The sequence below is a fragment of the Phyllopteryx taeniolatus genome, chromosome 14, assembly GCF_024500385.1.
Source record: "Phyllopteryx taeniolatus isolate TA_2022b chromosome 14, UOR_Ptae_1.2, whole genome shotgun sequence".
Classification (NCBI taxonomy): domain Eukaryota; kingdom Metazoa; phylum Chordata; class Actinopteri; order Syngnathiformes; family Syngnathidae; genus Phyllopteryx; species Phyllopteryx taeniolatus.
The window spans coordinates 961357-988441 of record NC_084515.1 but is presented as its reverse complement, the minus strand read 5'-3'; the positions used below and the strand labels follow the sequence as shown (position 1 = coordinate 988441).

General features: G+C 40.6%; 1 protein-coding gene across 7 annotated transcripts in view; it reads right to left on the bottom strand.

Moving 5' to 3' along the window:
- epc1b (enhancer of polycomb homolog 1 (Drosophila) b) overlaps nt 1-27085 on the bottom strand; it is a 63206-nt gene that overhangs the window by 10368 nt on the left and 25753 nt on the right. For 6 of the 7 annotated variants that reach the window (XM_061796314.1, XM_061796317.1, XM_061796315.1 and 3 more), the window contains 8 exons: nt 7841-8000; nt 6626-6771; nt 6338-6544; nt 6107-6255; nt 4743-4878; nt 4503-4661; nt 4307-4396; nt 3908-4056 (listed from right to left, as the gene is read on the bottom strand). In XM_061796314.1, coding sequence (XP_061652298.1) covers nt 3908-4056; nt 4307-4396; nt 4503-4661; nt 4743-4878; nt 6107-6255; nt 6338-6544; nt 6626-6771; nt 7841-7940 — 1136 coding nt within the window. In that variant the 5' untranslated portion in view covers nt 7941-8000. Of the gene's footprint in view, nt 1-3907; nt 4057-4306; nt 4397-4502; nt 4662-4742; nt 4879-6106; nt 6256-6337; nt 6545-6625; nt 6772-7840; nt 8001-8977; nt 9048-27085 lie in introns of all 7 variants that reach the window. The other variant, XM_061796311.1, reaches the window with a different exon arrangement.

Sequence of the window (27085 nt, the reverse complement as noted above, 5' to 3'; positions counted from 1 at the left end):
TTGAGGTCACCGAGGTAGTTAAAAAGCTCCTCGGTGGCAGGGCCCCGGGGGTGGATGAGATTCGCCCGGAGTTCCTAAAGGCTCTGGATGTTGTGGGGCTGTCCTGGTTGACACGCCTCTGCAACATCGCGTGGACATCGGGGACAGTGCCTCTGGATTGGCAGACTGGGGTGGTGGGTGTGTTCCAACTACAGGGGGATCACACTGCTCAGCCTCCCTGGTAAGGTCTATTCAGGGGTGCTGGAGAGGAGGGTCCGTCAGGAAGTCGAATCTCAGATTCAGGAGGAGCAGTGTGGTTTTCGTCCTGGCCGTGGAACAGTGGACCAGCTCTACACCCTCGGCAGGGTCCTCGAGGGTGCATGGGAGTTCGCCCAACCAGTCTACATGTGTTTTGTGGACTTGGAGAAGGCGTTTGACAGTGTCCCTCGGGGAGTCCTGTGGAGAGTGCTTCGGGAGTATGGGGTACCGAACCCCCTGATACGGGCTGTTCGGTCCCTGTACGACCGGAGTCAGAGTTTGGTCCGCATATCCGGCAGTAAGTCGGACTCGTTCCCGGTGAGGGTTGGACTCCGCCAAGGCTGCCCTTTGTCGCCGATTCTGTTCATAACTTTTATGGACAGAATTTCTAGGCGCAGCTGAGGCGTAGAGGGGGTCCGGTTTGGTGGCCTCAGTATTGCATCTCTGCTTTTTGCAGATGATGTGGTTCTGTTGGCTTCATCAAGCCGTGACCTCCAACTCTCATTGGAGCAGTTCGCAGCCGAGTGTGAAGCGGCTGGGATGAGAATCAGCACCTCCAAATCTGAGACCATGGTCCTCAGTCGGGAAAGGGTGGCATGCCATCTCCAGGTCGGGGATGAGATCCTGCCCCAAGTGGAGGAATTCAAGTATCTTGGGGTCTTGTTCACGAGTGAGGGAAGAATGGAACGGGAGATCGACAGGCGGATCGGTGCAGCGTCTGCAGTGATGCGGACTTTGTATCGGTCCGTTGTGGTAAAGAAAGAGCTAAGCCGAAAGGCGAAGCTCTCAATTTACCGGTCGATCTTCGTTCCTACCCTCACCTATGGTCATGAGCTGTGGGTCGTGACCGAAAGAACAAGATCCCGGATACAAGCGGCCGAAATGAGTTTCCTCCGCAGGGTGTCCGGGCTCTCCCTTAGAGATAGGGTGAGAAGCTCGGTCATCCGGGAGGATCTCAGAGTAGAGCCGCTACTCCTCCGCATTGAGAGGAGCCAGATGAGGTGGCTGGGGCATCTGATTCGGATGCCTCCCGGACGCCTCCCTGGTGAGGTGTTCCGGGCATGTCCCACCGGGAGGAGACCCCGGGGACGACCCAGGACGCGCTGGAGAGACTACATCCTTGGCCTGGGAACGCCTCGGGATCCCCCCGGAAGAGCTGGATGAAGTGGCTGGGGAGAGGGTAGTCTGGGCGTCCCTGCTGAAGCGACCCGACCCGGATAAGCGGTAGAGAATGGATGGATGGATATATATATATATATATATATATATATATACACACACACGTGTACATATATATACATGTGTACATATTCCAAACTTCACACAGGTAATTTTGACACATCACGTTAAGTGGGTTTTTAAATAAGTTTTTAAGACATTTAGATCATTGTAACGGAGTAAAAGTACTGTTACTTCTTAACAGCAGATGCGGCAGAAGTGTTTTTTCTGGTCTCGTCAACTCCTGTGACTTGTCCAAAGCACAGGCGGAAACTCAGGCTAATGCGTTCGCATATTAGCGCACATAAGTCCGCTGCGGAGTAATATTCACAATGACATCTGTTTGTGGATTTCCAGCGACGGAGATATCAAGCTTTCAAGGGCTTTCAAGAAGCATTCTCTAAGTCGGCATAACGACCATAAGCTGTGCCACCAGGACAATTTTCCCTCCTTTGAAATTTAGAGGTTACTGTGCTTCTGTGGCCGCATAATGGTCCTCCATAAGCGGCCAAAGCTGCGCAAATGGCTCTGGTCCCCCTGTGGCGAGGAGGAGGATGTGAGGCTTGCGGCACTGACGCCGTTGTTATGGACCTCCAGTGACTTCTCTAATCGCTGGCAATGAGCGGATCTCGTCTGTCTCACCGCTGCCTCGCAACGAAGCATGCATGCGTGCCAGACGGCAAGAGACGTTGCCCAAATAACACATTACACTTCAGGGAAGATGTATTTTTTTCCAAGTTGTGGGCACAGTTTCATGGCCAATTCCACGCTATACTGGGTTAAGTCATTTATGAAGAAGGGAGTACAATTCCACCGAATGGCCACTGCATGGAATAAGGGCGCTTGGTGTTTATGTAGTGAGGTATACGCCACAGCCCCGTGAAATCACGTGGCTAATTTTTAGCCCTGCCCACAAAATCTGGAAAATTAAGCTGAAAAACAGTTTTAAGCCTCATCTCAACAATTCAGGACAATATTGTTCTCAGTCTTTGCATGTTTTCAGCACTTAAACATATTTAATGTATTTAGAAATAAAACACAAAAATGAGTTTGGCTACACTTTAATGTTCAAACTGATGGATTTTATTTGTCTTTTTTTGGGCAAATATTCTGTCACTTTGAATTTGATGCCTGCGATACATTCCCAAAAAAGCTGGGACATGTGCAACAAAAGACTGGGAAAGTTGAGGAATGCTCCAAAAAACACCTGTGTGGAACATTCCAAGGGTGAAAAGGTTCATTGGAATCAGGTGAGTGTCATGATTAGGTAAAAAAGGAGCACCCCGGAAAGGCTCACAAGCAAGGAAGGGGCAAAGTTCACCACTTTGTGAACAACTGCGTGAGTAAATGGTCCAACAGTTGAAGAACGTTTATCAACATAAAAACTTTAGGGATATCATCATTTAGGATCCATATTTTCATCAAGAGCAAGAAAATCTGGCAAAATCTTTGCATGTAGGCAGCAAGGCAGAAACCCAACATTTAATATCCTCAGTTCCCAAAAGCTTAAGTTTTGCTAGGAAGGAAAAGGTGATGTAACAGTGCTTAACATGCCACTGTTCCAGCTTTTTTGGAACATGCTGCAGGCATCAAATTCAAATTGAGTGAAAATTTGAGAAAAAAAAGTTTCAGTTTGACCATTAGAAATATTTTCTTTGTAGTGTGTTCAAAAAAATATATGTTGAAAATGATTTGCAAATCACTGTAATCCGTTTCTTTTTAAGTTTTACAACATTCCAATACCATTGGCATTAGGGTTTGTAAATAAAAAGATAAACCAGTGAGGAAAAAATTCCTTTGTTGATTTTACATCCTGTCACTGACCATATGTGCTGGATTTCATGTAAATCCAGGATCCCTAAAATACGTAAATTTTTATTGGATGCGTAATGGAAAAAAATTTAGTTTTTTTTCATAGTTTGGCCAGGGGTGCGACTTTATACTCCGGAGTGACTTATATGTGAAATTATTAACACATAATTATATAATTTCACGTTATTTTAACACTGACAAACGCAAGAGGGCGATCTAGGCCTGCGTATCTGTACCTGCTACTTCTGTACCGCTGAAAAGTGATTAATTTTAATTAATGATAATCAATATGTTACGTTAACATACCAGGCACGTTCTCAGTTCGTTGTTTTTGAGTCATGTAACGTTAGTATACCGTACACCGATTCAGCCTGTTGTTCTCTATTCTATTTTTATTTTAAAATGCCTGTCAAGATGAAATGTCTGTTCTTGGTGTTGAATTTTATCAAATAAATTTCCCCCAAAAAATGCGACTTATACTCCAGTGCGACATATATGTTTTTTTCCTTCTTTATTATGCATTTTTTGGCTGGTGCGACTTATACTCCGGAAAATACAGTACTTCGTGGATTGAATAAAGTAATCTAAAAAAAAAAATAATAATAATAATTTTAAAAAAGGATTTAAGGGTCTCCATTACCTGCCACCTCGTCCCAGGCGTCGCCGACCCAGGCCCTGGCAGCGTCGTGGTACTGTGAGCGTGGTAAGACTGTAGCGGTATCGGGCGTGGGCCAGCCCGCCTTCCCAGCCCGGGGACCAGGGCCAGGCGGCCATGCGACCCTGACGAGCCTGAAAATGCGCACGCGCACGCACACACACGCACGCACACACACACACACACACACACACACACACACACACACACACACACACACACACACACACACACACACACACACACACACACACACACACACACACACACACACACACACACACACACACACACACACACACACACACACACACACACACACACACAGTCAGGCTTCTAGGCTCAAGGTTCTATCATGATAATGTCAATGAGTATGACTCTTACAGCGTAGTACTGGCACCCCGCCTTCCTTCGAAAAGCATAGGCGCCATCCGGGTCGTTCTCTTCCTCAGCTTCTGACGAGCCAGAGTGCAGCTGTGGACACCAAAGTAAAGTTCTGAGTGGCTTCTGCTCTTTTGTACTGCGGTTTCCCAAGCGGCCTCTAGATGGGGACAGATGACAAGGATCGGCATGCTACTACCTGCGGCTCTTCATCAGAGCTGGGGAAGTCATACTGGTTCAGGTCCTTTGCGTTGAAGATGGCCGGACATTGGTGGTGGGCGGCACCGGCCGACAGCGGAAGTGTCTTTTGCTTCTTCTCGTATTTCCTCTTCTGTCGAGGGACTTCTGTCTTCTCGGGCTTGAGGGGGGACATGAGATACACGTAACTCCAGGACGACTAACAAATCCCCACAAAGCACTTTGGTGAGCTCATGCTCACCTTGGACTTATAGTCCTTGTGGTCCATGTGGTACTGGTTGGTGAGTGGAACCAGTGGGATGATCTGCGGCCTCACCAGCGCCCGCTCAGCCAGGACCTCGGCCAGGACCTCACCGCCGTAGTCTGACATTACGTTCCTGGAGAAAAAAACAGCGGTGAAATAATGTGTCTATGACATATGAACTATGTACTGTAGAAGTAAACATTTTACATTTCTGGCCTCATTTTAACTTCTTCTGTAGCTGCCAGGTCAATATTTAATATAGCATTTATGGGCAAGTGTGTGCCCATTATAAAAATATAAGGCAAGCAGAAGAAACTTAACAAATTTTAACAACCTGTAAAACTGACCTACAATGCGAAGATTTTTTAAATACCATTTTTTCCATCAAATGTAAGACCTCTCATTCATAGTTCAATGTGACCACTAAGAGTACAAAAGACCCAATTTTACATTCCTATATTTTAATTTAAAAATCTTTTTAAAAAAAAAAAAAACCTTTTACCCTCTTTTATGGTGAAAAAACAACTAAATTCAAACTAAAAATAAAAAAATATATATAAAAAAATAATGTGGCTGATTTGAGGAGTCTCTGCACTTAAAGGCCTTAATTTCACCTAATTTGAGAATTATGTTTTTCACATTGTCCAACTTCAATAGGACAATAATGAAGGACAGAAGAAATCAAGAAACAAGCTGAACTAAACTTGCTATGATGTATTGAATATGGACAAGATATAAAAATGTTTCCGTATTGTTCCAAACTTCACACAGGTAATTTTGACACATAACGAAAAGTGGGTTTTTAAATAAGTTTTTAAGACCAGAATTCAAATTCATTAAATGTGACTAGGAGACTTATTTGTCAAATACAAGAAAATAAAGTCGCATCCATGTTTATGTTGTTGAGATTTATAAGGCCTTCAAGCATCAGATTCCAGGCCTTAATTTGATCTAATTTAAGGATTGCCATTACATTAGAAAAATGGAAGAGATTAAAAAAAGGATAGATGTGTAAAAGAGTGGACAATATGGATTCATATCTATATTTTAATCTTTGTATTTTTACAAATTGCATTATTTTTATTAGACAGACTTTTTGATACAGCCTGCTCCTTAGTATCTTTGTTATGCTAAAATAAAAAAAAATATAGATTTGTAATATAATTTACAAATACTTCAAAAGAAAATAGCAATTTTTGTGTCAGTGAACCGCAGATTTCAAGGCCTAAACTTTATCCAATAGAGAGATTAAAATCTTTGGACAATGAACACAAAAACCGACAAACCACCATCGTAGAATGTGAGCAATCAAGTCTAGGGTTATCACCTCACCACACTGGAAACAGCTTTTGATTACTGACCTCTTCTCAAAGATCTCTAGCGTGAGGTGCAGCAGCTCTCTTTTGCTCTTCTCCCTCCTCTTGATCATCTCTAAGATGGTGACGGCCCGGCTCAGATCCCTGCGGAGTTTCAGCATCTTCTCATAGGACGCCTCGTCGTTCTTGCGGTTCTGTCGGTGGACGTAAAGAGACGCTAAATATCTTGACAGAAGCGTTCAATTGCTTGAAAGGACATCGAGCGAGATGACACACCTTCCTGGTCTGCATCTTCTCGGTGCGCCTCCGGAAGGCCACGTAGGGGTCGCTGGTGCTGGAGCCGTCACGCTTCTCCTGCTTGATGATGTTGATGAGCGAGTGTGCCTTGGTGTTTTTCCTTTTGCGGCTCCAGTAGTCAAACACCTCCTTGATGAGCTCGTCGTCCTCCTTGAGGAGCAGCTTGGCCTCTGGGAGACTCACCAGCTTAAGGGCGCAAACAGGTTTTTTGCTCATCCACGTTTGTGTTGGGAGGAGTACGCGTCACACTTTTTTAAGTCGACAAACCTGCTGCCCGCTGCCTTTCTCCAGCCGGTCGATCATCTCCTCAAACTGCAGCAGGCTGATCTCCATCTTCTTTTTCAACTTGGTGACGAAGGCATCGTCGTCCAAGTCCAGGTCGTAGTCCGGCTGCTCTGTGTCCAGGCTGAAAGCTGAAGGTGGAGGAAAACACGACAACTATTATCAGCATACTGATAGAGACAGATAGGCTCAATCAAGGTTGTGAGACACTGGTCTAAAGTATTCAGACATCTACACCAAGGGAAAAGGCTAATAATTATGGGGTGTGGATATATTTAAAAAAAAAAAAAAAAAAAAAAAAAAAAAAAAGGATTTTGGAAAGAGGGAAGCCATTTCAAGGTTGAAGGAGAAAATGTGTAGTTGTGAACAGACAGTGGTGAAAAGGGAAGAGGTGAAAAAGGTATTGGGACACCAAAAAGAACTGCAAAAGAAGAAAATGAGTTTGGACAAAAGAAAAGGGAGGGACACAAACAGGAAATGAAAGAGTGACGAAATGTGGATAAATGTATTGGGATCCCAACGGGAAGTTAAAAGCGGATGAGGACCTAATACTTTTGTCCCAAAACCCCAGCTGGAAGTGAAAAAAGAATGTGTTTGGACACATACAAGAAGTGATTAAAATGTGGATACAACTAAAGGGACACCTACAGGAAGAAAATCTGGGGTTTGAACAAAGGTACTGGGGACAGGAACTTTATGTTGGAAGCATGTCTCGATAAGATGACCAATTAAGACTCAACAACAACTAGTCTCTAGGAGAAGCATTCATTGATTAATTAGGAGGCGTACTGGAAGTCTATAAAGGGTATTTTGGCTAAAAAAATAACCGCACGGACTTGCAATAAATTTGTATGACCTACAAGAAGCCCAGTAACATCTGCACAAAACAATGATTAATTACAACACTAGACACTGTCAAGCTGATGGTGAACCTGTGGACATTATATAAATTAGATTTCAGACTGACAAGCACTGAGAGCACATTTAAAGCGTGACACCCCCCCACCCCCCCAGATAACGGTAGCCAGCAGAGAAGATGGTCATCTATCAAACTGATACCACTGGTGAGTCACCACTTTCACTTTGACTAATGCATGACAGCTCTTACAAACAAACATTATATATATATATATATATATATATATATATTTTAAAACAGCTCCCATGAGACACAATAACCCATCAAAATGTGTGACTTACGCTGTAGGTGAATGAGCTGCTTTGGCATCTTGTAATCTCCAGGGTACAGCGATTCGTAGTAGGTAATGTTGCTCTCCGCCTCCGGGACCGGGATGACCATGTTGTCCCGCTTCTCGCCATAGACCTGCTGTGCCGAAATAGCCCGCTGGAGGTGGTGTTCCTATAAAAGTGGAGTTGTTAGACAAATTGCATCACTTCGATGTCTGTTGTCACACTCGACACACTTGATGCTTCAGCGACAAATGGAATTAACACAAGTTGGCCAAAAAGTATCACTCAAGGTTTAGTATCAACTCCATAATGACGTGAGAGCGTGACGTTGAGTTGTCGCTAATAACGTTTTTGCTGCTTCCAAAACAGATGAGTGCGATGAATGAAAGTAGTCTGTCATCTTATTGTTTTAAATTAGTCCCAGTGCGAAGCGCTCTGAGAGAGGATTTTTAAAAAATCTTTTTTTTTTCCCCCCGATCAAGCGACAGTGGTCGAGGCTTCACCCAGATCTCATCCATGCTCATGTTTCAGCTCTGCATAATTTATATCTATAAAATGTCCATTGTGAGTGACTATAGATTACAAACCAATTTTACAGCATTTTGACAGATTTTTTAATTTCGGAATCTACCAAATGAAATAATAGACTGCCTTCTTTCACAAGAAAAAGTTTGTTTCTACAAGGTGTGTCACTATTGACTATTTAAAGAATCAATTATCTTCAAGATATTTTGTTGAGTAATCATGACCCCCTGACCCCCCCCCCCGCAAATAGATTTTGGCTTTAGTTCCACGGAAATTGTGCCGCGATGTGCTCCTTTTGTGTGTCTGGTAATGATCCATACCACCGATTTTCTTTATGATACGATACTGAAAATACAGTCCCTCAAATGACTAATGTATTTAATATTGAAAATCGATCTTCTGGTATCAGAGACATCGACATTTAAGACAGTATCGACCTTTCTCCACGCCAGTGATGCTGCTCCAGCTGGCATACAGTCCCCTCCAAAAGTATTTTTGTTGTATACTCAAGACATTTGGGTTTCAGATCAAAAGATGAATATGAGACAAAAGTTCAAAATTCCAGTTTTTATTTCATGGTATTTACATCTAGATGTGTTATTAAAAAAATCAGGACAGCACCTTGTTTGAAGCCCTCCCTGAGCGTGCTTGAAGCCATTTATTGACACCCCAGCTGGAGTTTACTGTAAAACTAAACACACAACAAAAAAAATTACTCACATTTAATATTTGAACGTTTTAAAAATCGCCAGTCAATGGAAAACCCTATAGAAGGGCTAGCTAATATTAGCATTTGATCACGGGAGGGATTTACCATCAATCTTTTTACACAGACGTCGTAGTAAGACAGACAGGTAATATCACAATGGTCACGGGCATAGTCTTTTTAATCAATGAAAAACGAGTTCTTCCCCATATGTACATCTGTCATGTATATGTTGGAAACCCCAAACATAATTTTGACCTTGTCTGCACTGTTATCTACTCAATACTGCAGTGCATTTAAATCAGGGGTGGGCAAACTACGGCCCACGGGCCACATCCGTCCTGTTGATCATTTAAATCCGACCCGCCAAAGATTGGTACAGAATCGCCCAAATCATATCAAAATCATGACTACATTCATTTGACCTTGTCCTGGAATGCCCAGTGGTTCCACCCGGTAGCACAGTAGGTACAATGATACATTGAATGGACTTTGGCTGTCCTGTTTTTACTCTGCTACTGCTCTGAACCGTTCTTCCACCAAGATTGGGCCAAAGAAAAAAAAGTTGACAGTGAGTGTCGCGTGTTTAATATAGAATGGACTACTAAATACTTTTTCACTGAAGTCCAGGCAAAGGCTGTACGTCCAATTTGTTAAACCATTGCAGTTTTAGAGGAATATAACATCAGCTGTCACTTTTCCACCAAGCATGTTGATTATGCTAACAGCCAATCAACGCAGGAACTGATGGCTATGGCTCAGCGGTTAAAATCAAGCTTCCAGGGCTCAGCAAAACACCTTTATCTAACAAACTGCCATCCAAGATTCAGTCACACAAGACCCTGAAACAGCGCCACAGGAGCTGCTGTTGGAACTAATTGATCTCCTATGTGATACTCTCTTAAAAGAGAACTTCAACTCTCAAACTGAATGAGTTTTATGCTTCATTAAGCGCAGATAAATTTCCAAATAAATCCAGAAGATGGCACATTGGAGGCTGGTGGTGTTTGGCTCTACATGTGTGTGTGAACAGACTTGGTGTAATGAACACCAACAAAACATCCTACAGATCCCAGCTGAGTGATGAACACTTCAGATGTGTTCTGAGAATTGCCACAACAAAACTAACACCATTAAAAGTAAATCTAAGTATTAAAACTACAATGCCATTTCTTTGGTTTATTTTTTATATGTAAGCATCTTGTCCTGGCTTGGCCTGCCTTTCAAATTTTAAGTCAATGTGGCCCCTAAGCTAAAAAGTTTGCCCACCCCTGATTTAAATACCGATAGAGTCCAAACAAACGACTCTGTATACTTTAATGCATAGTTTTTTTTTCTAACGGAAACTAATATAAATATTGGTGTAACAATTCATTCATTATGTCGATGTATCGATTTATATTCCTATGATCCAACTGGCTCGATCTCTGCTCTGCAAGTTAGCCTTCCAGAGATAAATATATGGTCGATAATATTGATAATAGGAGATAACGCATGATTTAAGCATGGCAGACTTTATATGGAGGTGTGTTGTGTTTCTGAGGAAAACGATTGTAATTCCTTTTACTTCGCTTGATTTTTCAGTTGGGACACTGCAGTCAGCACTTTGTCTTGCTCTTTGTTTCCTTTTCTACACCCCACATCTGGACACTCCTTTCCGTAGTACCCCTAGTGGTGAGATGAGACACCACAGTGTGTGTGTGTGTATTGTTTATTTAATGCACTTCTGATGTTTAACGTCACGTTTGTGCGACAAAGAACACGTTTGTTTATTTATTTAGCGCTTTATGTATTAACACCATTCCTAAAAGATTTTCCTCATGAAAAACTCAGTGCTTTCCTTCTCGCCATTAGTATTTGACTATTTAGAACAGGGATTCTCTAACTTTGGGTAAAGCCAAGTACCGTAACTTCTCGTGTATAATGCGCACCCCCAAAGTTGACCTAAAAATTCTGGAAAACCTTTCAACCCGTGTATAATGCATTTTTACAACGCTTGATTTTGCTTCTACCCATATGATCAAAACTAAGTATTATCTGTATTTAGTTTGTTTTTCAAAGAATTATTCTGAAGCTAAGCACTTTATTTGAACACAATTTCTTTTTATTTACTTGCTCTTATTTTGAAATTCACAGCCCTACTTTTATTTAGTAAATGAGAATGAGTTGTGCTCATATGTTTGACTATCCAGGCAAAATTTGTAAGATGTGTATAATTCTTTAAAGAAAACATGAAAGACCAGGCGAAACATTTAATTTCATTTTAATGTGATTCAAATTAAACGGTCAAGCATTTCAGAAAAGCATTATAATTAAACAAAGCATAACCATAAAGAAATTAATGATGGTTGTTCAGTCATCAGTCATATTTAATAAATAAATAAAATAAATAAATTCACAAATTCTGCCTGGGTATGTAAACTTATGAGCACAACTGTACATATATGCAGTCATATGTACCTGTCATATTGGAATGAAAGTGTAGGCTACACCTTTTTCATTACCACTAGGTGACATACTAGAATGGAAGTGTACAACTTTTTCATAACCTCTAGGGGGCGGTGGCCTATTGGAATGAAAGTGTACAGCTTTTTCATAACCTCTCGATGGCAACATACATTTATAAAATGTGAAAGTCTGTCATTTTATCCTATACCCATGTATAATGCGCACTATTGACAATTTTTGAAATTACGGTATTCGCTAGGGTGGAGACATTTTGGCAAGGACCCGCCCTCATAATCCTAACTATGGATGTCCCGATCCAACTTTTTCACTTGGGACCTTATACCTATATTGCAGCCTTGAGTTTTGGCTGATACGATCCGATTTCAGAAATAAACATACAAAATTTACTTATTTTGTAGTATGGAATGTGAGAAAAAGCTCAAGTGATATTACTCAAAAAGAGAACAACAACAGTAGATATGAGAAATAAACTGACCCATTTATTCTTAACCAATGGGTTACTGGTGTACATAGAAGTGCTGGAGCAAAGCTTGGTATAGACGTATAAGAGTGGTAAAATCTGAGATTTTAGATCCAGTGCGATTTATTTATTTATTCTTTTTTTTTTAACTGACCGGACTGATTTCAGATCTCAAAGATCAGATCGGGACACCCTTAACGCTAACACCAATTAAACATCTATTTTCTAGGAAAAAAACTGTCCCAACAAGTAAAATCATAGCTGAAATAATAAGTAAGTTGCTGTTTTGACCTTTGTTTTACAATACAATCAACTTTTACTAAGCAGACTCATAGTCCATTAGAAAACACGTAATGTATGCGTTTTCTACACAATAAGAGAAAAGTACATCAGGGAAATCTTTATATGTAATGACCATAAGTACTTTTTACCCAGTTGCCTTACAAGAAAACACCAAGAAACTAAGAAATTTCACCTGCACTGTCCAGTAAGTCACACTGAATGATTTTTTTGCTAAAAAGTTACTGAATTGATTTCCAGCCACTGAATAGTTTCGGATCGTATCATTTTAAATGAACCAATATCATCATTGAATCAAATTGGCAACCACAAACTGTGATAAGGATTGAAATGCTGCTAAAATGAATCACTACACCCCTAAATATAAACAATCCACTTTTTTTCACATCATATTATATATATCGCAGGGTTAAAAAAAATAAGGTCCCAATGTAATTGTTTTTCCAATATTGTGTATCCCTAATATGCACATAATTTGACCATATTTAAAACTGCATTTTTGTCAAATCTAGTTAGCAAGTGCGCGGTCCCATGTGGGACAAAAAAAATTGGGCTCTCTCCATCATTTAAATTGCAGATTCCTGCACTAGACAGCAGCCAGTGATTCTCTACCAAGCACTTTGATATACATAAGCACCCTGCTCCTGCCTCTCACTGGAAAATACTCCCAACACTGCGCGGTGACGTCACTGTTAAAACATGGCAGCTTGCTATCAGACTATTTCCCAAGGCCTGTGTCGCCTTGGTGAGGGTGTCTGATGTTGTGAGACCCAAAACGTCCAATGACCCCAAGATACATGACAAAAGATGCCTCACAGTGCATCCAAGAGCTGTTTCTTAAAAATCAGTAAATCATTACTACACCTGCATTCATGGCTATGAATATGAATATTTAATAATAAATAATGCTTCAAAAATTAATAAAACAAAATATTTACTTAGAATTGACATTCAACAATGCAAAAAATGAAATATTTTTATATACAGCAGAGGGAATTATTAGATCCCTCAGTGATTTTGCAGGTTTACCCAGTGCCAAAGACATGAACGGTCTATAATTTTAATGGTTGAATTATTTTAACAGGGAGTGACAGAATATCAAGAAGAAAATCTAGAAAATTACATAAAACAAAAGATTAAAATTATTTCACAATTCATTGAGTGAAAGAAGTATTTGACCCTCTATCACAACATGACTTGGTACTTGGTGGAGAACCCCTTGTTGGCCAGTACAGAGGTCACACGTTTCGTTTGCACAAGTCTTGGGAGGAATTTTGGACCGCTCGTCTTTGTAGATCCTCTCCAAATGCTTGAGGTTTCGAGGCTATGCCTTGGCAACTCAAAGCTTTCAGATCCCTCCACAGATTAGCTACGGGATTTACGTAGGTCTGGAGACAGCTAGGCCACTCTATGGCTTGAATTTGTCTCTTCTTTAGCTACAGTTTCATTGCCTTGGCTGTGTGCTTCGGGTCATTGTCATGCTGGAAGCTCCATCCACGACCCATTTAAAATTTTCTGGCTGAGAGAAGGAGGTTGTCGCCCAGGATTTCACAGTAAAAGGCACATCTGATCACATCACCTTCTCCCAATCATTCAGGTGTTCTTGAGGAGGGGGACCTTCACAGGCGCTGCAGGATTTTAATCCAGTACAGAGTAGTGTGTTTCCAATGTTTTTCTTGGTGACTGTAGTCCCAGCTGCCTTGAGATCATTGGCAAGCTCCTCCCATGTAGTTCTGGGCTGATGCCTAACCTTTCTCCTGATCACAGATACCCCACGAGGGTAACTCTTGCAAGGAGCCCCAAACCAGTAATTTTATGTTTCTTCTATTTTCTAATAATGCCACCAACAGTTGTCTCCTTCTCACACAGCCTCTTACCAATGGTCTTTTAGCCCAGTCCAGCCTTGTGCAGGTCTACAATCTTGTCCCTGATGTCCGTAGACATCCTTGCCCAAGACGGAGAGGTTGGTGTCTGACTGATTGATGATGTGGACAGGTGTCTTTATAAAGGTAACAAATTGAGGTGTCTTCCATACAGCTAACAAGTTTAGATTAGGAGTACTTTCTTAAAGTGATAGGACTAGTCCGTGGGAGCCAGAATTATTTGCTGTTGGTAGGGGGACCAAATATTTCAGTCATAAAATGCAAACATTTTTTTTTTTTTTCCCCAATGTGATTTTCTGCATTTTCTTTTAGATATTCTGTCTCTCACAGTTAACAAACCTAACCATTAAACTTATAAACCGCTCATGTCTTTGGCAGTGGGTAAACTTACAAAATCAGTACAGTAGCCTGTGAATGTCCTTGAGTGGCCCAGCCAGAGCTCAAACTTGAATCCGACCGAACATATCTGGAAAAACCTAAACATGGCTGTCCACCGACACTGCACATCCAACCTGACTGACCTTGAGAGGATCTGCAGAGAAGAATGGGAGAAAATGCCCCAAAACAGGTGTGCCATGCTCATAGAGACAGACATACCCAAGAAGACTTGAAGCTGTGATTGCGGCCAAAGGTGCTTCAACAAAATATTAAGACAAGGGTATGAATACTTATGTACCTATTATGTTTAAATGTTTACATTTTTAATAAATTTGCACAACTGTCTGAAAATGCTTTTACTTTGTCATTATGGGATATTTTATATAGATTTAAAAAAATAAATAAGACTATACTCAAATCAGCTTTAGTCTAAGTCTTAACAGCAAAATGTGGAAAAAGTGAAGGGGTGCGAGTACTGCCTGGTGGCACAGTAAATTCACAACAGTAAAACTATAACGATAGCATAATTGCCTTAGTCATTTTTTTTAACATTTTCAGAAAATAAGAAAAAACAAACAAATTCAAACAAACAGTCCAGCTGCCTTGATTTAATCTTTGCAAATTACCTTGACTTGGATGACTGACAACACTATATGTAGCAAGCACTAGGGGTGCAGGGTAAAATCTGTAGATGGTTTAAATTTGACAGAAGGTACCGATTTGGACTTAACTGACCACTCACGATAACTCGATGATGTCATTGTCTCTGTCGCAGTATAAAACATGGCTCATGCACGTCTGATTACGGAGCTGCCAGCACAGTTTCCTTAAAGTAGCCGTAAGTGTACATTGGCACTTATTCCATAGTTCTGGACTTAAAAACTAAGACAGTTTTGTTAAAGTAGCCCTGAGTGAACATTGGCACTTATTCCATAGTTCTGGACTTAAAAACTAACTTTGTAGGGCTGCCGGGATCATTGTCTAGATCGACCACAAAAATTTCTGCCTCGAGGCAATAAAAAATATTAATTAAAGCATATTTGCACCACCCAGAACCAATTTGCACCGCCCGGAACTATTTGAGACTAATGATGCACTGTTGGGCCAGTAAAAAAAAATGCCCAAAACAAACAGGAGGGTCTGTAAGTGATTTTTAAAAACACTATTAGATGTGTAATGTACATATAACTAGGCTGGAGGTTTTGGGGCCAATCACCGATCAGTGAGTTAAAAGAAAACGATAACTGATCACCGATCGGATCACAAGATGGCGCAATGTGTCTATTTAAATAACTTGTTCATTTACTGTATATCCTTGTGTACTGTATACAGAGTATCTTCAAAAGTATTCTCTAGCAATGTAGACAAAATGTAAAACAATGACCTCTTGAGGGCATTCAAGGATCGGCCACTGACTAAGTTTTCAGTCATTACTGAAATTACAACATGACAGAAATAATGGTGCTAACAGTGTAATTAAATTATTGTAATTAAATTACTTCGCACACGCCGAAACTTTAGAGAATGATTCAACAGAACGCCGGCATGTTTACATGTGCTAGCACTAGCTTGCTAGGCTACAGAACATTTTGTTGCCTGCTTGCGAGCCGCATCGTTTTAAAAGTACGTGAACATACCTTAAGCAATCCGTGAATGAACGCCCGCTCCCGAGCATCGGTGATGACCACCACACGTTTTTCCTCATTATCCCATATATATATATATATATATATATATATTTTTTTAAATTTATTTATTTTTTATTTATATTTTTTTGATGTTATATAGTAGCAAAACATTGTTTAGATGTTTAGCAATGATCAAATTACCGTGAAAGTTCTGCTTGAAATGCATCATTTCACAAACTTTTTTTCTTGGAAACAGGTATTTTCAAGAAACTTACCCATGTTCAACTGCTGCTTACAAAAGATGGGTAGACGGTAGAAATGTACTTTTTTTCTGATGAAAGAAAAGGGTTAAAGCTTTCCTTTCGTGGGTTCCATGTTTCTATAGCTATAAAACACAATTTTCTGTGGGCCTTCAAAATCAATCAAAATTGTCAAAAAATGGTTGGCTCACAATTTCTGAAAAACGGCTGGCATTAAATTAGTTAAATTTTTAGTAGCAATCACTCTGTGTTAACCTCACTAAAATCAAGGCATTGCAATTGCACAATAATGCTTAAAATTACAATATTAAAATATCTACTTCGCACTGACATTCCGACAATGCTTTACCTTGTGTCTTGATGTATACAATATTCATACATGCGTATCTTAAAATATTGGCTGGTTGGTGAGCAGGTAAGCTTGGGGGAGGAGCATTGTATGTGTTTGTGCGTTATGATTTTGATTTTACCTTTAATTAATGGTGAGTATCTGCATGTGTTGAAAGGACCCTTTTGAAAATAAAATTATGCATCCGAAGGGGCTATCCAATGAAAAAAAAAATACCTGTACATAAAGACAATTTAAAGTATTTTTTGTATAAAGCCAGAATTCCCCAAAGCACCTTTGACTGTTGTCATGTGAAGACTTTTGGTTATTTACATCATAGCGATAAATAACCAGGCTTTTACAATATCTATGATTCACACACGCTCACATGTCGGCCGTATGCCGTATTGTGCCACAAGTGTTTTGCCTGGATCAGAATACAAGACAAATTTGGTCTTTCACAATGGTACCATGTCAAGCTATTGCCATAAAATCTTGTCCTATCTCAGTCAGCCACTGGCAACACTACACGCCACCGTAAACATCCCAGCAAAATGTCTAGCCCGATCCGGGAAATCAGCTGCGATAGCAAATCGGGCTAAAATCCTGTAGTCTGATCTAGACATTACGTAGGGTTTCAGCCATCGAATATTTTAGTGTTTGAGTATCCTGCAATTTATTTTATTTTTTTAAGAGTAATCGACTATTCGGATAAATTAGATTTATTTTTTATTTCAATTTCACTGAATTCAATGTTTTGTTTTTGCTTGGTTAAAGAGCAATTACAAGAAAAACATTTCACTTAATTAGCGGCCTCTTGGTTTTTAGTTTTTCTTAAATTCAAATTGAGCAGCGAACTATGTCTTTAAACATTTTCAAGTGAGGCAATTTCAAAAAAAATTCAGTTTAAAGTATAAAAAACATAAGGCATTAAACAAAAAAAAGGCTTAAACGGCCTTTATGTTGTGCACCTTCATGCAAGCGGCTAGCATTTTAGCATGTTCCATTATACAGTATAGGTTCCTGGCTGTCTGTTTCTGAACTTATAGACCAGCTCACTAAATTCAAATGAAGACAAGACACTATTGCACAAACATTGGGTTTAGCCAATACAACAATTTGGAATGTCCTGAGCAACATACATTGAACAGGTCGGCCAAGGGTATCAACAGTAGTTTACGCCAGAAACATTGTGAGCTGTGAAGAAACGCGCAAAGACAACAGTCAGCGACATCACTGCCAACCTACACAGGGCAGGGGTGAAGGTAGCACCACTGTTCAAAGAAGACCTAGAAAAGAAATATATAGGCCTTACCACAAGATGCAAACCACTCAACAAAGAATCAGAAGGCCAGATTGGATTTTGCTAAGTAGTACAGAGATGAGCCACAGAAGTTTTGGAAGAACGTTTTATGGACTGATGAGACCAAGATTAAGCTCTACCAAAGTGATGGAAAGGCCAAAGTATGGTGGAAAAAAAGGATCTGCTTATGATCCAAAACACACAAGCTCATCTGTGAAGCATGGTGAAAGGTAATGTCATGGTTGCGGCTTGCATGGCTGCCACTGGAACGGGCTCACTAGTCTTTATTGATGATGTAACTCGTGATGGTAGGAGCAGAATGAATTCTGAAGTCTACAAAACCATTTTGTCTGGCAATTTACAGAAAAATGCATTTAAAGTAATCGCAAGACGATTCATCATGCAACAAGACAATGACCCAAAACTAGGGTTGGGCATCGAGAATCAAGAACCAATTGGAACTGGGACTAACGTTCCGGTTCTCCCGGAATCGTTCAAATTAAAAAATTCCGGTTCCCAGTTTCGTTGTCCAGCCTGCCGACCCTGAAGAAGAAGTGGGGAAAACCAACGACGAAGCGGCAAAAACCAACGAAGAACGTGCACGAAGACGTGTTGTGCCCAACGGCGGCGCCGGTGAATGACCACTCGCCTCAGTGCAATACTTGGAATAAGATTATATTGTGCAAAGGAGGCTTTCACGATGTGTAGCGTTTGAAGCGCTCCCTCCCGAGTACCGCTTAGAGCCTCAGCCTAAACCGCGTGGAGCTTCAGTGAAGTCAACTCTCAAATGGGTGAGCGAATCCATAAAATATGTCTATGCAACACTGAGACAGCTAAAAAGGTAAACGGTTGGTTGCACTTTTGTACTGATGGTTTTTAGCATTTATTTTACTCTTCAAACCAACGTAAGAGCCGATGACAGAAAAAGTGCAATCGTGAAAGACCAAATTTGTCTTGTAGTCTGATCCAGGCATTACGTGTTGTCTGTCTAAAACGTGTTGTCTGTCCCACAACGCTGACGTTTAAAAAAAAAAAAAAAATCATAAAAAAAAAAAATTTTAAAAAAAAACTATTGATGGTCAAATATTTACAGTACTACGTCAAAAGGCTAAAAATAAACTAGCTTTTGGATTCAAATATACTGTATGCGATGGTGACGCAGAGTAAATGTCTTTTGCGGAGCCGATCATCGGCGAATTATGACAAATCCGATCAGCATAAAAATGCTAATTATCGGCAGATACCGATCAGACCAGTCTAAGTCTAATCACAAACACTAACCTTGTGCCTCCTCGGAGGGTAAGGGAAGGATTCAACGTTTTAGAGTATTTGGTTCCATCCATTAAGAATCACTGGTGCCGTGTGAAGTTACTTTTTGTGCAAAAATGCTGAGTTCTGGTGCGTACCCTTAAAAAAAAAAAAAAAAAAAAAAAAAAAGGCAAAGCATTTCTAATGAAGAATTCAATAATCTGGTGAAGTCAATGGGTCACAGGCTTGATGCAGTTATTGCAAGTAAGAGTTATGCTACGAAACACGAAAAGTTATTCACTTTAAGTTAATTCAATAACATCTGTTCCAGTACTTTTGCTCACTTGAAAAGTGGGTGGCTTCAAACAAAAGGTTCTCTGTCCTGAGTTTTTTTAAACACATCTATATGTAAATACTATGAAATAAAACCTGGAATTCTGAACTTTCGTCTCATTAATCTTTTGATCTGAAACCCAAATCTCTTCAGCACGCACGCACGCGCGTGCACGCACACGCACACGCACACACACACACACACACACACACACACACACACACACACACACACACAGAGGGTTAAGATGTGAGACGAACACACTGATCAAGAAACGAGTGACAGCAGTAGGGAAATCTGGACACATTTCAATTTTATTGACAATACAAATTCGGGAAAAAATAGAGGTGGCAGGTGTCTAATGGAACTATTGCTAACTTGCTGCTCATGCAATGACTGTACATAGCAACTTCTGAGTGAATGTCCTGCAAAACAGGGCAGATCATATCCAAATAGACTGAAGAAACCAGATCAACTCCTCATAGGATGGTGTTTTTTTTTTTTTTATTTTTTAATTATAGGCAAGTTATGATGCTTTTTTTTTTGTGGTTTGTAGTGATTGTTTTTTGCACTTTAAATTTATTTAGTAGAAAAAAAAGCTAAAAGCCTAAAATAGTTGAGTTTAATGGTAAATGAATTAGTTTTTATATTTTATATCAGCAGGCATCAGCACCAACATGGTGCGCCTGCAAGCACCAGATGGCCACCAAGGACCACGAGTAGCCCAAGGGTCTGGTCAAAAAACAGCTCACCACTGATGGGACATACTGGCTAGCCCTTTAGCACACGGACTAGCAGACCTCATAATTAACTTTCCCTTAAAGGTCCCCTTCAATCAGAATCCATTTCAGTCTATATATTTATGTATAATATAGGTCAAAATGAGTCTGTGACATGGTTTGAAGTTAGCTATGCTGTTTGTCGTTTGAATGCAAAAGCCTTTAAACACCAAAACCGCTTGCAAATGACAGGATTTGAAATAGCTGACAGTGTGATGCAGTTTTTGACACACACACACACACACACACACACACACACACACACACACACACACACACACACACACACACACACACACACACACACACACACACACACACACACACACACACACACACACACACACACACACACACACACACACACACACACACACACACACACACACACACACACACACACACACACACACACACACACACACACACACACACACACACACACACACACACACACACACACACACACACACACACACACACACACACACACACACACACACACACACACACACACACACACACACACACACCTCATAGATCATTTTAGTCTTGAGACTGAGTCCCAGGATTCACATTTCTGCCCTGCCCTGGAACAATGAGTCCCTGCAACTTATCGCAGAATACAGATACAGTAATCATCCGCTACATCACGGTTTTTGCTTTGCAGTCCCGCTATAGTGCTTATTTTTATTACAGTTACTATATTATTTTTTATACTGTTAGTACAATATTTTTGTGCTATCCATTTATCTTGGTCTTTCAATATACACTACATTGTCTAAAGTATTCGCTCACCTGCGTTGACTCATGATTTTAAATGATATCCCATTCTAAATCCATGTGATTTAATATGATGTTGGTCTGCCCTTTGCAGCTTTAACAGCAACTATATGGGAAAGCTTTTAACAAGGTTTAGGAGTGACTTTATGGGATTTTTTTGCCCATTCATCCAGGAACATATTTGTGAGGTCACACACTATTGTTGAACGAGAAGGCCTGGCTCATTGTCCAATCAAAATCAACCAAAGGTGTTCTACCAGGTTAAGGGCAGAACTCTGTGTAGGCCAGTCAAGTACATCCACACCAGACTCAACTGTCACCCATGTTTTTATGGATCTTGCTTTGTGCACCGGTTGACTGTCCAAAATCTCTTGGGATGCTGAAAGTTTCTTTCACTGGAGCTCAGGGGCTAATATTTTGGACATTTCCAACTTTGTGGGAACAGTTTGGAGATGGCCCCTTCCTGTTCCAACATGAGTGGACAAATCAAGGTTCATAAAGACATGGATGAGAGAGTTTGATGTGGATGAATTTAACTGGCCTGCACAATCATGACCCCATTCCTATAGGAACACTTGGATTAATTGGAAGCCAGGCCTTCTCGTCAAACAACACTGTGTAACCTGGCAAATCCACTTCTGGAAAAAATTTTCATAAATTCCCATGAACACACTCCTAAACCTTGTGGAAAGTTTAAAATGTAATAATCGCAAAGGGTGGACCGATGTCATTTTAATCCCTATGGATTAAGAATGGGATGTTAAATTCATATCTGAGTCAAGGAATGTGAGCGAATACTTTTGGCAATATAGTGTATTATATACGTTTCGGCTTGCCACGATAGCAAATCTTTTAAGGAGATATTTTCCCAAAACCTATCACGATAAATGACAGTATTGATGTTTTTTTAAATGCCACTGATATAATAAATCCTATCTCAAGTACATCCTTTTTAAGAACAATTAACTTAATTCTAAAGAATATTGAGCATTGACATTGTAATGTAGAACAAAATATCTTACATCAAAAATAAAACAGACTCAGGCTCTGTTTACAAAAATTGCACTGAAATAAACAAACATTGGGCACAGAGGTGGAGGTATGGTAAACAACTGGTTAGCACATCTGCCTCACAGTTCTGATGACCGGGGTTCAAATCCGGCCTCGCCTGTGTCAAGTTTGCATGTTCTCCCCGTGCCTGTGTGGGTTTTCTCCGGGGACTCCGGTTTCCTCCCACATCCCAAAAACATGCACGGTAGGCTAACTGAGGACTAAATTGTCCATAGGTATGGATGTGAGTGCGAATGGTTGTTTGTTTACATGTGCCCTGCGATTGGCTGGCAACCAGTTCAGGGTGTACCCCACCTCTCGCTCAAAGATAGCTGGGATAGGCTCCAGTACGCCCACAGTGAAGATAAGCGGTACGGAAAATGAATGAATAAATGGCACACAGGTATAGAGTCATTAACCGACTATAAGAGGCCCAAAAAATGTCAAAGCCTGCCAAATTTTAATTTGACTGGATCCAAAATGTCAAGACTTTACCACTCTTATTCAAGCAGTGCATTCCATACTCCACTTGAGGACTTCTATCCAGCAGCGCCGGGACAGCATGCAGATCCTATGTGATCCCAACAAGTTGATAAGGTGCTACCATAGTGGCAAGGAGTAAGAGTGACTATTGCTTGCTTAATGTCGTTTATTGACAATGGAGTTGAAGTTCATTATAAACTAAATACACATAAAAGAATTACACCTATTGAATGTTCAAATACGTCACAGACTTTGTCGCTTTGCTTTTGATCACAAAAATCGCTATCTCAAAGCTAACAATGAATGAAAAACACCATTGACGAGCAAGCCTCAAGATGATAGCCGAACCGAAGCTAAGGTCGCTAGCCTCATACAGCAGCTCATACTTTGCAGCCTGTAGAATGCTATTCTGCCCTCCCTGAGCGTTCTATAAGCCGTTTACTGGCACCCCAGTTGGAGTTTACTATAAAAATAAGCGCACAGAAAAAATAATTACGCTAATTGTATATTTAAATACAACACATACATCGTTTTAGAACTCACCATCTTAATGCTAACAGTCAATCGAAAACCTTATTGACGGGCTAGCTAATATTAGCATTGGTCATAGGAGGGATTTACCTTCAAATGAATATTCACATACAAACGCCGTAGTAACACATACGGAAAATTAATATAACAATATTTCACAGGCATATATTCTTCCCAAGACTTTTGACTGTGACATGAAATCAGACTAAACTTTTTCTGCTGTAGGTCAATTAGGATTACCTAAATTATTTCTATTTGCTAAATGCGAGAATATTTAGAGGATTTTTAGACAACTATAATAGACAGTACAACAGTCAAAGCTAAAAGAATTGGCACATTTTTAGCCATGAATGTATTTTTCTTTGTTTCTTTATGCAATTACCTTAATATATTTTACTTTTTGGCTCAGGGGCCACATTGACTTTTAAAATTTGACAGTCAGGCCAAGCCAGAACCAGATGCTTACATATCAAAAATAAACAAACAAAACATAAAAGGCATTGTAGTGTTAACAAAAATGCACAGTTCCCATTAAAAGTAAATCCTTTTAATGGGAACAGTGCTGTTTGTTGATCACCTTTTCTTGCCAGCGCCTCAAAGTCTGCTGTGAGTTTTGTTGTGGCAATTCTCAGAACACATCTGAGGTGTTCATCACTCAGCTGGGATCTGTAGGATGTTTTGTTGGTATTCATCACACAAAGTCTGTTCACTGTGCCATCTTCCGGATTTTTGGAAATGTGTATGCGCTTAATAAAGCATAAAACCCATCCAGTTTGAGAGTTGAACTTCTCTTTTAAGACAGTACCACATTGGCGATCAATCAGTTCCTTCTGCGGCTCCAGTGGCGGTGTTTCAGGGTCTTGTGTGACTGAATCTTGGATGGCAGTTTGTCAGATAAAGGTGTTTTGCTGAGCCTGCAAGCTTGATTTTAACTGCTGAGCCGTAGCCATCAGTTCCTGCATTGATTGGCTGTTAGCCAAAGTCAAGTCAATGTATCACGATACCTACTGCGCTACCTGGTGGAACCCCTGGGCCTTACAGCACAGCCTGGTGGAACCACTCGGCATTACAGGACAAAGTCGAAGGAATGTAGTCATGATTTTGATATGATTTGGGCGATTCTGTACCAATCTTTGGCGGGCCGGATGTAAATGATCAACGGGCCGGATGTGGCCCGTGGGCCGTAGTTTTCCCACCCCCTTGCCCGGGCAGTGTATTTGGGATCATTTTCATGCTGAAAGCCCACCCACGTTTCATCGTCAATGCCCTTGCTGATGGAAGGATGTTTTCACTCAAAATCTCACAATACATGGGCCCCATTCATTCTTTCATTTACACGGATTAGTTGTCCTGGTCCCTTTGCATAAAAACAGCCCCAAAGCATGATGTTTCCACCCCTATGCTTCACAGTAGGTATGGTGTTCTTTGGATGCAACTCTGCATTCTTTCTCCTCCAAACACGACAAGTTGAGTTATTTCCCAAAAAGTTCTATTTTGGTTTCATCTGACCATATGCCATTCTCCCAATCCTCTTCTTGAGCATCCAAATGCCCTCTAGCAAACTTCAGACGGGCCTGGACATGTACTGGCTTAAGCAGGATTTAAGTCCTTGGCAGCGTAGTGTGTTACTGATGGTAACCTCCGTTACTTTGGTCCCAGCTCTCTGCAGGTCATTCACTCGGGCCCCCCGTGTGGTTCTGGGATTTTTGCTCATCATTCTTGTGATCATTTTTCCCCCACAGGGTGAGATCTTGCCTGGAGCCCCAGATCGAGGGAGATTATCAATGGTCTTGTACGTCTTCCATTTTCTAATAATTGCTCCCACAGTCGATTTCGTCACACCAAGCTGCTTACCTATTGGAGAGTCAGTCTACCCAGCCTGGTGGGGACGATCACAGAGTTTAAAAAAAAACTATAATCGGTCACCAATCCGATCACAAGATGGAGGAATGTTTCTATTTAAATGACGTGTTCATTTAATGTATATACTTGTGTACTTAATTGCTCAATGAATTATATTTACAATAAATGTATCTTTGTTGGTCTATTTATGCCATTGAGGCATCATTTTTATGAATTTGAATTTATATTTTATATTGTAAATAAAATCACCTGTCCTGTTACGACTGATCGCTCCTTCTCTGACTGGAGCTCCGCCCCCACGTCATGTGACGTGACTTGCCAAGTGACAAACATAGTTACTTCAGTTTATTTTGTCATTGTATTTGTTATTTTCAAGACAGAAACGTAAAGGGGGCGCCAGTGACAGACAGAACAAATGAATGGTCTTCTATTAGATGGCAGGAAGTAAACAGTAATTAATGTATCCACTTTTTGTGACATTTTTGATTGTTGGTGTGCCGTGAGATTTTTCAATTGGAAAATATGTTCTTTGGCTCCATAAAGGTTGGAAATCATTGCTCTAGTCAGATCATGTATTCTAATCAGTCAGGACAAACTAACGTTACATGACATAAATAATGGGTGCTAATTGTAATTAAATTATTTTTAATTAAATGACTTCACCATCAAAACTTTAGAGCATGATTCGACATAACGGCAGCATGTTTACATCCAACCGTTCGTGCTAGCAGTAGCTCGCTAGGCTATATAACATTTTATTGCCTGCTTGTGAGCCGTATCATATTAAAAGTATGTTAACATACCTCAAGCAAGGCTTAAACGAACGTCCTCTCCTGTCCCGAGCACCGGTGACCACCAACACACGTCTTTCCCCACTTTGTCCTTTGTTGTGTCAATTTTGGGACGTAAATGCCCGTACGTCCTCTCGTAAGTTTCTTTTTAGGATTGCACAGTACCAACTCGAACGTATACATGGACCGCGAGAACGAGAGAAGCAGCATGAGTTTTCTGAGTTACAGCCAGAGATGGGTAGGAACGCGCTACATTTACATTTATTCAAGTAATATTTTGGAGAAATTGTACTTGAGTAATTTTGATGCAACATACTTTTACTCTATTTATTTTAAGAAACAGTACTTTTACTCCGTTACATTGAGCTGCATTCCGTTCGCTACTTTTTATTGCATCTTTTAATTTATTGCTTGCTCGATTGAGTTTTTTGGGCGTTTGTGACAGAGTCGGGTGCTTTTAACCAATCAAACAATCACTAGGACGTTTGACTCAATTCGACCAATCAAAAAGAGCCAACCAGTCACCTGACCCCACACAGCATAGTCACACAGTCTTCGTGGGCTCTCCAAAGTGTCTGACTCCATGAAGAATGGTGGAAGAAATCAAGACCCCCCTCGAAGAAACCGGAATATGACTCAAAATTTCAAGTGGCAGAACACCCCTGGCCTCACATTTAGCCCAGGTTTACATTTCAGTGTATGAAAAATAACAGCTTCATAATGAAATGTCATCTGTGTCTGCCCAAACGTGGAAATTTCACCTTACATAAGCTTGATGTCTAACTTGAGAAAGCACATTGCAGTAAGTTATGATTTTGTTGTTGTGTACTTGTCTTGGCTGTGCATATGTTAACAGTTGCCCTGTTTTGACAGTTGTATCATAACTAGTAACTAGGCTTTACACGATCAGGATTTTTGGGGCCGATCACCGATCAGCAAGTTTAAAAAAAACGATAACCGATCACGGATCCGATCACAAAATGGATCAGTGTTTCTATTTACATGACTTGTTCATTTATTGTACATACTTGTGTACTGTATACTGTATGCATTCATCCATCCATTTTCTGAACAGCTTATCCTCCAAGGGTTGCGGGCGTGCTGGAGCCCGTCCCAGCTCAAATTATTCTCTAGCATTTTAGACAAAAGTTA